We start from the raw sequence: 11295 nt of genomic DNA, 5'->3' as shown, positions 1-11295 counted from the left end.
AATGAAAATATCAGACTTCAGATTGCTTCAGGCGAGTACCCCAATAAGTGTGGCATAAAACAATTGTGCGGACCAAATGCCATTTCTGTGCAAAATTTGAGCTCAAACAATTCACTGGTTTAGCTGCGAGGAGCATTCTGCGAATTGCACCAAGTCCGTATAAGTACTATCTGGCACATGGCAGGCGGCAATAGCAGTGAGATGCATTACATACCTTTCCCAACATGCTGGACTACAGGTGACAAAATTGCCCATGCCAAGGGCCAAGTGACAAGAAAGACTGAGCAGACAAAAGGCGGGATCAGACATTCCAAGGATACTGGTCGGTCAGCTGGTGGGATATTTGGGGCCATATGAGTTACCTAATTTGAGTGAACTGCTACAGTTTTACTATAGTGCGATACAACTCATGAAAGTGCCAAATGCCCTCAAAGGAGGCACTGCAACCAATACCATCGAACCATTATTCCCTGATGTTGTTAACCTGACGAGGTGACAGACGAAAGGGGATTAATCATGCCTGAATAGGACCAACCTCAGCTTCATGAAAATAGGTCAATGCCATTGACTGGGGAGCCTCCTTTAAGGGGCATCTGCCACTTCGTTCTCGAGTTTTACCAGACCAACAAAAAGTATGGACACATGGACAGCACCTGGCAGACAGGAAAATCGAAGCAACCATTAAAGGCATACCTACCTTAAAAATGGCCAATAAGGAAAAGAAGTGTTTAACAGTGTGGGAAAAGTAAATTTGTTACTGTACCTATAACTATCTTCCATGCTCCAGCTTGTGTTGACACAATGATCACATTGCAATGTCATCTTTTTGCCTTACCTTATCAGGACCCAACTGCACAAGAAGCAGAGGACAGCCTGACGGCGGCACTAACATCGTTAGGCTCACTGAAGGAGAAATCAACAATGAAGAGCCCAACACGCTGCCTGCAGCTGCTGGACACCATACGTGGACACCTGCAAGATACAGAACCAGATGAAGAAGTCATCACATGGCTTGAGCCACTATTGGAGAAAACTGCAGAGAGGCTGAACATCGCCTCAGCGCACCTGCCGCAGTCAAGCGTACAAGCGAACAAAAAAATTGACCCACAGCGACGGTTTATATCGACAAAACGCAAACGTGCAAGTGGGCAAGCAAAAATGGCCAAGCCATCACGAGCAGAACAAGAAGAGATAGAACAAACACTTATGGCACCAAACAGCGTGTCGCATAAAGGCCCCGACCACACGTACTGCACAAAGCCACGCCCGTAATGATGTACAAAGCTACAGAGCTCTCTGGCAGTGTGTCAAAGGTTGAAATTTCGCCTCTGTTTCTCTTTGACTGTCGGTCCCAGTGTCTCTCTGTAGGCCAACAACTCAAGATAAGGGTCTTCAGTCTTCTTCAGCAGGTGTTTTGTTCCCACTGCTTGCTCTGCTTCCCCATTGGCTTATGGACGTAACGGGCTGCTTGTGATGTGGATAAAGCCAGATTTCTTTGCAAATTTTGCACACTCCGAGTGCAAAAACTAAGGGCCTTTGTCCAAGACCAGTCACATGAATGCCATGATGAGTGAAAAGCTCTTGAAGTGGTTTAGGACATCTGTTGTTGTGGAAACTAAAAGCACTATCTTCGGTACCGAGAGTGGCAGTCCACACAGGTGAAGTACTGCTTGCCACGAAGTTGCAAGAGATCTATCCCCACCATATTGCAAGCCAGCTTGGGAGCGGATGTTGGCAGGAGCGGCTCAGCATTTTGGTGCAGTGTTTTGGCACAGATTTCACACTTAGAGGCGACTCGACGGAGTTCAGTGGATAATACCAGCCAGCATGCAGACTGCCCAGCTCTGGTCCTGCAGTGCTGATTTTTTGGTGCCCTTCATGAAGGCGAGCGAGAATTTCCCCTTTCAAGTGCATTCTGAATAGCAGGTAGCCGTTCTTTTCGTACAGACTTGCTCAGTGCTGCCAGAATGATGACAAAAGAGCAGGAACTTTGTGCTTTTCCGGCCATTCATGCACACAGAGCCACAGAGGACCCTGGCAAATTTCTTCATTACGTGCTTCATCAAATCGAAGGCAGAATTATGAAGCCCGTACGTAGGCACCAACTTCGTCCTAGGTAAGCATTCCTGCTGCCAGGTCACTTGATATGGGCGCCCCGGACAAAAGGTCGGTTGTTCCAAGGCTTCTCCCTGGCATACACTGCATCGTGTAGGTGAAGCACATTAGACGCATGCAGAAGCATTGAATTCATGGTGCAGCAAATCCAAAGAGGCCTTTCCGAGAAGAGCGAGCAAAGGTCAGTTCGACATACTGCCATGGAGCCACAGATATATCCTTCCAAACCGTTCGGCTGCCAATGGTAGTGGCAGCGGTTCCTTTTCGACCTGTGCATAGTGCGTTTTGTGGCTTTGTTAGGGATCTAGAGGCATGGGCACCTGGGTACTCGTATCCATTTTACTATTTCTGTTGCAGGACTGAACCCAAGCCACGGGCTGGTGCATCTGCTGACAGTGTTGTAGGGTAGTCTGGGTGATACCTGCCTAAGCACTTCTCGGAACAAAGGAGGTCTTTGACGTTCATGAACGCTACTTCTTGGCAGGCTCCCTAGGTCCACTGTGATGTCTTGTTGAGATCTCGAAGCACTGCTATTTTTCCAAGAAATTATCGAAGAAACCTTGCCAGATGATTCACCATTTTCAAAAGTCTGTAGGCTCCAGCTACGCCTTTTGGCGGAGAAAGCGACTTGCAACATTTCTAGGGTGAGGATGGATGCACTGGCTGTAGATGACACATCCCAGGAAAGTCACCTCATTAACGTTGAAAACACTGTGTGGTTCAGGGTGAATCCCAAGGAAGCAAGATGCTTCAGCGTCGCGTCAAGATGTCAGTTCTGCTCATCTTGGTCATGGCCGAAAACTATAATATTGCTACAGACGCTGGGAGGACAACGAAGTGGTTGGTAACGAAGACGACGCTGAGGTGCGCGCTTGTGTGCTGAGAGTCTACTCCAAGCCATCGGTTCCTTGCGTAGCAGGTTATCTCTGCTCCTTCTACTGCTGCTTCTAGCCGCCACGTATCATTTGGTGGAGGTGCTCTTCTTTGCGCCGCCGTCTGAAGAAAGTTTTAACGCCTGCCGCCATGTCCACGGTTCGCGTCGCCGATGGCAGCCCCGCTGCCGTGATTGGAATGTGCACTGCGAAAGTCAGCATTGCCGGACGTCATATACCCGTTCTGTTCACCGTCCTGACCAGGTGCCCTCAGGACATAATCCTTGGCCTTGACTTTTTAACCGCCCATTCAGCTCTTATTGACTGTTCCTCAGGCCTTCTTCGATTGGATCTGCCCCTGTGCAATGACGACTCCACCAGCTCACCTCACCTTCAATCCACCGAGTTTGCTCGTCTACCGCCACAAACTGCTGTCTACATCCCTCTGTCGCCTTCTCCTCCCGTCCCTGATGGAGACCACGTCGCCTGCCCTATCACCGCTGTGATTCTGAATCGTAATGTCCTCTTTCCCCACACCATTGTCCACATCACCAACAACTGCACCTGCCTCCATGTCCTCAACTTCAGCCTGTCCCCTCAGGTACTTCCGACTGGCATTTCCCTTGCTGATCTGTCCCCACTGACCGATTGCACAGTTTCTGTCCTGGCTCCTGACCCAACGACTGCCGTCTCCAATGTCCCTACATCGCAACCCTCCCGTGAGGACTCTATTTCCCGGATGATCGCGGCCGATCTGCCCTCTGCTGATTCTACAGCTCTTCACAGCCTTTTGTCCTCCTACAGTGACATTTTTGACTTTGGGGACCGTCCCTTGGGTCAAACCTCTGTTGTCGCCCACCACATTGACACCGGCGAAGCCCGCCCTATTCACGGACGGCCCTATAGGGTCTCCCTCGCAGAGCGCCGTGTTATTCAAGCACAGGTGGACAGGATGCTGGCCCGCAACATCATCAAGCCTTTGAGTAGTCCTTGGGCGTCCCCTGTCGTGCTTGTTAAAAAGAAAGATCAAACCTGGCGATTCTGCGTCGATTACCGCCATGTGAATGCCGTCACAAAGAAAGACGTCTACCCTTTGCCCCGAATTGACGACACTCTCGACTGCTTGCACGGCGCCAGTTACTTTTCCTCCATCGATCTTCGCTCAGGGTACTGGCAGATCGCTGTCGATGAACGGGATCGGGAGAAAACCGCCTTTGCCATCCCGGACGGCCTGTACCAATTTAAAGTTATGCCTTTCGGCCTGTGCAATGCCCCTGCGACCTTCGAGCGCATGATGGACTCCCTCCTGCGCGGTTTTAAGTGGACGACATGCCTCTGCTACTTAGATGACGTGATTGTTTTTTCGTCCACATTCCAAAGCCACCTGCATCACCTTTCAGCCATCCTTGCCGTATTCCGCCACGCTGGTCTTCAGCTGAACTCGAAGAAATGTACCTTCGGCCGCCGTCAGCTCAAGGTCCTTGGCCACTTGGTCGATTCTGCTGGGATCCAACCCGACCCCGACAAAGTCCGCGCCGTGCGTTCATTTCCTACTCCGCGCTCCTCCGGTGATGTGCGCAGCTTTCTCGGCCTATGTTCCTATTTCCGCCGGTTCATCCAGAACTTTGCGGAAATAGCCCGACCTCTTACCACGCTCCTCAAGAAGGACATCCTGTTCTCTTGGGGACCCCCCCAAGCTGACGCCTTCAGAGCCCTTATCAGTGCCCTCACTGCTCCACCTGTGTTGGCGCACTTTGATCCTTCAGCCCCTACGGAACTTCGGACCGATGCGAGCGGCGATGGCATTGGTGCCCTACTTGCTCAGCGGCAACGCACCAAGCTTCGCGTTATTGCGTACGCCAGCCGTCTCCTTTCTGTGTCAGAGCGCAACTATTCTATCACCAAGCGGGAATGCCTCGCTCTGGTTTGGGCTATTGCAAAATTCCGCCCTTACTTGTTTGGGCACCCTTTCTCTGTTATCACGGATCACCACGCCTTATGCTGGCTTTCTTCGCTCAAGGACCCTACTGGCCGGCTGGGGCGCTGGGCTCTTCGCCTTCAAGAGTACACATTTTGTGTCGTCCACAAGTCCGGCCGCTTGCACCAGGACGCGGATTGCTTGTCCCGTTACCCTGTCGATCCGCCTTCCTCCAACGAATGCGAAGCTGACGCCTGCGTCTTATCCATCTCGGCCTTCCGCAACATTGCGCAAGAACAGCGCTTGGATTCGTCGCTACGTCCCCTCATCGACCGCCTCACTGCCAACCGCTGTGATGCGTCCCTCGCCCCGTTTGTGCTCCATGAGAACATCCTCTACCAGCGCAATATGCGGCCTGACGGCGCTGACCTCTTGCTCGTGGTCCCTCAACACCTGCGCAGCAGCGTCCTTGAACAGCTTCATAACGTTCCCACGGCCGGTCATCTCGGAGTCTCCCGCACCTACGACAGCGTGCGCTGCCGCTTCTTTTGGCCCGGTCTATACCGTTCTGTCCGCCGTTATGTGGCCGCTTGCGAACTGTGCCAACGGCGGAAGACGCCCTCGGTTCTCCCTCCTGGGCACCTTCAGCCGATTCCCATCCCTGTAGACCCGTTTTCCCGTGTCGGCCTCGACCTGCTCGGCCCTTTTCCGCTGTCTGCTATGGGAAACAAATGGATCGCGGTCGCGACGGACTACTCCACGCGCTACGCTATTACTCGAGCGATCCCAACCAGCTGCGCAACTGATGTCGCTGACTTTCTCCTGCACGACGTCATACTCCACCACGGTGCTCCCCGTCACCTGCTCACCGATCGCGGTCGCTGCTTTCTTTCCAAAGTGGTCGCCGAACTCCTCCACTCCTGCTCCGTCCGTCATCAATTCACCACGGCCTACCATCCGCAGACGAACGGCCTCACTGAACGTCTGAACCATACCCTCACCTACATGATTTCCATGTACGTCTCCGACCATCACTGCGACTGGGATATTAGCCTCCCATTTGTTACATTCGCCTACAATTCTACGCGTCACGATACAGCCGGTTTCTCCCCCTTTTACCTTCTCTTTGGCCGCGATCCTTTGCTGCCCTTCGACAGTGTACTGCCCGCCACCGCCTCCACGAGTCCTTACGCTCGGGACGCCATCGCTCGCGCCGACGCTGCCCGTCTTGTCGCCCGCCAGAGGCTGTCGGCCTCCCAAGTCAATCAGAAACGACGTCATGACTGTCGCCGTCCTGAAGTCACCTACTCTCCTGGCTCCCTTGTGTTACTCTGGATCCCTTCCCGCCGTGTGGGCCTTTGTGAAAAACTGCTCCCCCGATATACAGGCCCTTATCGGGTCGTACGTCCGGTGACCGCGGTGACGTACGAGATCACCCCGCTACATCCGCCATCTCCGGCCGCTGCACCCCGCACCGACATCGTCCATGTGTCCCGCCTCAAACCTTACAACTCACCGTCTAGCTGGCCTGTGTAGTGTGCACCGGGACAGTGCTTTTGCCGCGAGGGGGGGTCATGCTACGGACGCTGGGAGGACGATGAAGTGGTTGGTAACGAAGACGACGCTGAGGTGTGCGCTTGTGTGCTGAGAGTCTACTCCAAGCCATCGGTTCCTTGCGTAGCAGGTTACCTCTGCTCCTTCTACTGCTGCTTCTAGCCGCCATGTATCAATATCATCCTTGTGACTGACCACTCCAATTAATCCGCTGAGAGTTTCGGACAAGATTTTGAAAGTATTTCAGCGCTGACATGGTGCCAAAGAGAAGTATTGTGAAACAGAACTGCCTTATCGGTGTGCTAAAAGCGGTCAGCGCTTGGTATGCCGGAGAAAGAGGAATTTGGCAGAATGGACACTTGAGCCCTTTGTAGACCTTCGCAACCAATCGAAATCCGCTGATGCCAACTTCCACGAGCCATATGTTCTGAGCAGCGGCTAGTTGATTGAGAGCACCAAGATGCGAGTGAGTGCACCAAGAGAGCACCAAGGTTTCTTACTCAAGTGCTGAGATGTCCTTAGACAAACTTTCTGCAGATGCAAGCGTAGTGTCTCTTATTCTTGCACGTTGACCATTTCTCGAATTTAGCCACACATGAAGGCCAAGGATGAGGCGTTCCCCCGCAGTAGCTGCAAGATTAGCTGCTCGTTTTCACGAAGATGGCTGGTCATGTGCAACTTTTCTGTTTCTGGTGTTTTGTGTGAGTGACAGCATCCAGAGCAGCGCCGTCTGTCTTGATGAATGGGCTCCCCGCCCCGCAACTTGAAGCAACTATTGTTGATGATGCACTTAGTCCTTCTGTCGAGTCTTGGAGAGTGCTTTGACGAGGGTAAGGCCAGTATCTAGCTGGAATGCTCCCAAAAGTCTTTTGTCACGGAGACCGAAAATGAAACGGCCAGGATTAATCGATCCCGCAGTTCACCATAATCGCAACAGACTGGCATGTTGTAGAGCAGAATGATGTATTCGTCGACTGTCTCTGTGGGCTCCTGTTCACACAAGTTGAAGCATGCTGATTCGTCAACTTCATTCTTTCAACAAAGTGTCAGTCAAACTTTCCCTTGACAAGGTGATAGTTCTTCGCGTCTTCAGTGGAGAGTGAACATGTTGAACATCTATCTGGCTTGGCGGCCCATCACGCAGAGTAATGTTTGCGCCTGCGTCCCTGGTCTTGCCTGTTGAGACCGGATGCGTGGCGGTAATCGTCAAAGTCCAGCATCCAGGCTGATCATTCCGATGACCGGTCGAATGTGATCGCTGTGGGCGGCTTCAGTGCAAGCTCGATGAACTGGCAGTTGCTGCCTTAGCCATCACGGTGGCTTCAGACCACTGATAATGACAAGATTCTCTTCAGAGACAACAGCTTCCCGCTACTCACATGTCGTGAGTTGGGAGCAAGTGCGGAGAAAGATGACTCTCCAGATGACTGGCAGGGAACAGAAGAACATTCTTTAGAGGGACAGGAAAGTGTACGCTTGCCCTTTGACCTGCGCCGGGAGAGGAGGGCACGCTCTCCGTTCAAATTAGAAGGCACTTGGCTGTGGGGTTAGACGGCACCATACCACGCTACTAGCGCTCCAGATATTGCACCCCACATCAGACCTCAAGCACCAGCAGCATCATTGGACTCGCTTAGAAAGTGGGTGAAACCTCCAGCAGTGCAGCGCCACAAAATGGAACAATTCCATTGAAAGGTGATGCTACACCTTGTGCCGTGTCTCTGAACATAGACCGTGCGAACTTTCATTTCATTCCTTTGATCCCTGTTTTTCTGCGCATATTGGTGGTTAGAGTTCATTCCATGTTTACTGTTCTCATGTCAACTTATGTGCTACTTTAGAAGTGTGTTGTGCTCATTCATCATGTAAGCACGCGCGAGTTAAAAGGTGCACTGAAGAGGAATCAAGGAAACAACTCGTCTTTTTACCGCTCGATCTACACACACTCCGAGCATTCTTAGAAACCTCGAATTATTGTCCTGTGCAGCCGATTTCCCTACTTTAAATCAGATTAAAGTCTGTAAACTGACTGCAATGGGACTCGGGTTATTTCTTCTACACTATGCAATTACATGCGAGCACGACGACTGTATGAAATGAACAGACCGATTCTGGTCGTGATCAACAATGTTCGAGGGGCAGCAAGCAAGGATGTCAGAACAAAGTTCACTGCTCAAAGGAAGTTCGGAAGCCTGCCACGAGATTAGCTGCGAGCCTCAGCTTACAGTCGGCCCTTGGTCTCGGCAGAAAAACAGCAATCCTAGTGACTTACGAGGGTTGACACGTCAAGTGAATTGGAGCAGTAGTTCGAGCATTTCACACCAAGAGTCAACTCTGTAATTCATTTTGAGAATGGCAGCCCTATTCTGATGAAGTGGTAGACTGAGAAGGACAGCTCAAGGGTACAGTACGCTATGCAGTAAGAAATTTCAAAGAGATAACTACAGGCCTGAGGGAAAACTACATCGAGAAGAAGCAATAATGACAGTTTCTCACCATGTCGCGTCTTGAGATGTTAACAAGCAGGTGATCCGAAGTTACTGCTCAGTAAGATTGCATGGTGCCAAAATGGTTGTGCTTTCTGATCCATCATAGAGCAAGGTGTGGTATCCACGACAGAACAACTGGTGGGGAGTGTTGCCACTGGTTGCAATTAAAAAAAGACCCAGAACTGAAGCTAAAAGCGGCCAAACATAGCCACGCTTAAAGCGTGACGCTGTTTCGAGTGGAAGCCGTAGACTGAACTTGATTCATGGAATCTCTATTAGCGAGTGCAGCTTCATTTTTGTTGCACGTCTGATTTTTGTCAAGTTCATATAGGAGGGCATGCACTATCAGCATTAGAAAATGTAACATAATTTTCAGTGCGCCTTGCACAAGGTGTGAAGAGGGGCTTTTGCCACAAGCGTCTCTGTGCGATGCCACTGCATGCCATAAACTCAAACACAATATGTGATCAAGTGCACGCTAATTCTTTACAGTTGCTTCATTTACGACTCCAGCCCGATGAAGGATCCCCCACAAGAAAGGCAAAAGCAGTTTCAGTATGCCTTCATGGCTCTTCGTGCTTTCTATGTGACCGGGATATATGGCAAGCAGCCACTGATGTGCAGACGAGGCATTTGGAAGCCGCTGTACGAGTTTTATCATCATTTGCTTTAGGAACTGGAAGCAGCACTCTCTCAAGGCACTTTGGTGTAGTGAAATGTCTCTGAAGATGTAACCTCCTTTGGAGTCTCGTTTCAGGCACGTGTAGGATCCCGAGCTACACTAGACACGCGTAGGGATGCCTTGATGCACACCATTCCCACTGGCAAGGAGTGTACGGTTTAAAAAAAAAGGGGGGCCAGTAAATGCGCCGAAATGAGGTTCAAAGTAGCCAGGGAGCCAGCCTGAAATTTTCATTGCCATACAGGGTCATAAAAAGTAGCCAATTTGGAGTAAAGTAGCTACCACCACCAACCCTGCTAATAGGTCAAACACAGTGGGAAGAAAGGAGGAGGTGATACCTGTATGTTCTCTGCACAAAGGTGTTGCAGGTGCATGCAGCAAAAGGAGGCTGCAGTCTGAACAATCAAATGCTAGAAGTACAAACAGCATATCACCTAGAGAATGCTTGAAAAGCTCAGTCAACTTGTCTGTGGGAGGTACACAGCAGTGGTATGGCTTGCAATGTTGCATTCAATGAGAGCAGACTTTGAATGATCTCCAGTACAAATGCTGGTTTCTGGGGGTTTAGCATCTATCCCAAAGCGACTGAGGCTATGAGGGACGCCATAGTGAAAGGCTCCAGAAGTTTCTTTAACGGGTTCCTTAAAGTGCACTGACATAGCACAGTACACAGGCCTCTAGAATTTCGCCGCCATTGAAATTTAACCACCACAGCCAGGATCGAACCCGTGTCTTTCAGGTCAGCAGCCAAGCGCCATAACCAATGAGTCACTGCGGCGGCTCCCAGTACAAATGCATATCCCCTATTAAACACAAGTCTGATGTGCACAGTGATGAAGAATGAAAGGCTAAATGTCTTGAGTGAACAGAATAGGAGCACAGCCTCTTTAGTAATCCATGGTTAATCAGCGCAAATTAGACTACGACAGAGGAGAAGACAACAACATGGCAAAAGCACTGAAATTTGAGAACATCTCTGCTCTTTTCCAACACCACAACTAATTCACGCGCGAGTTAAAAGGTGCACTGAAGAGGAATCAAGGAAACAACTCGTCTTTTTACCGCTCGATCTACACACACTCTGAGCATTCTTAGAAACCTCGAATTATTGTCCTGTGCAGCCGATTTCCCTACTTTAAATCAGATTAAACGTCCCGCCTCCTGCCTTTTTTTTTGAACTTGATGCTGAAGGTAGGAGGAGTCAACCAACGCATGGAGGGCCTTTCAGCCTGTCCCGTGGCAGCTTGCCGCTCTGCCATCGGCGGAGTGATACGTAAATCAAAGAGTTCTATTGAACACATACAGCTCGCCTAAACAAAGAAGGTGAGGATCAGAGCCCTGCTAAGCAAGGCTCTCACAACTAGCGAAAACCGGCCACTCGTGGTAGTGGGGAATTTCAATGCGCATCATCAGGCCTGGGGGTACTCTAATCAGTGCTCAAAAGGTAGACAATTATGAGAGGACATGCACGACCAGAAGTTTTCGTTACACACTGACCCCGAGAGCCCCACGTGAGTGGGCAACAGTGTTAGTGTGGATGCGTCCCCGGATCTCACCCTCTGAAAAAGCGTCCATGGCCCCAAATGGCACAATTCGTAGTTAAATTTTGGGAGCGACCACTACATACTGGTATCCATCCTCAACGAAGGCCTTAAAACACGCAGG

At 50.7% G+C, this 11295-nt stretch overlaps 1 protein-coding gene across 14 annotated transcripts in view; it reads right to left on the bottom strand.

Annotated features, from left to right (window-relative positions):
- LOC144104246 (uncharacterized) overlaps positions 1-11295 on the bottom strand; it is a 48291-nt gene that overhangs the window by 28982 nt on the left and 8014 nt on the right. For 13 of the 14 annotated variants that reach the window (XR_013308476.1, XM_077637132.1, XM_077637134.1 and 10 more), the window contains one exon: positions 836-972. The exons of the other annotated variant lie outside the window; for it this stretch is intronic. Coding sequence is in view for 12 of the 13 variants with exons in the window: in XM_077637132.1 (XP_077493258.1) it covers positions 836-972 (137 nt within the window). In the remaining variant the exon portion in view is untranslated. The remainder of the gene's footprint in view (positions 1-835; positions 973-11295) is intronic. 14 annotated transcript variants of the gene reach the window in all.

This window comes from Amblyomma americanum, chromosome 9 (assembly GCF_052857255.1).
Source record: "Amblyomma americanum isolate KBUSLIRL-KWMA chromosome 9, ASM5285725v1, whole genome shotgun sequence".
Taxonomy (NCBI): Eukaryota; Metazoa; Arthropoda; class Arachnida; order Ixodida; family Ixodidae; genus Amblyomma; species Amblyomma americanum.
This window is presented reverse-complemented; position numbering and strand designations above follow the sequence as displayed.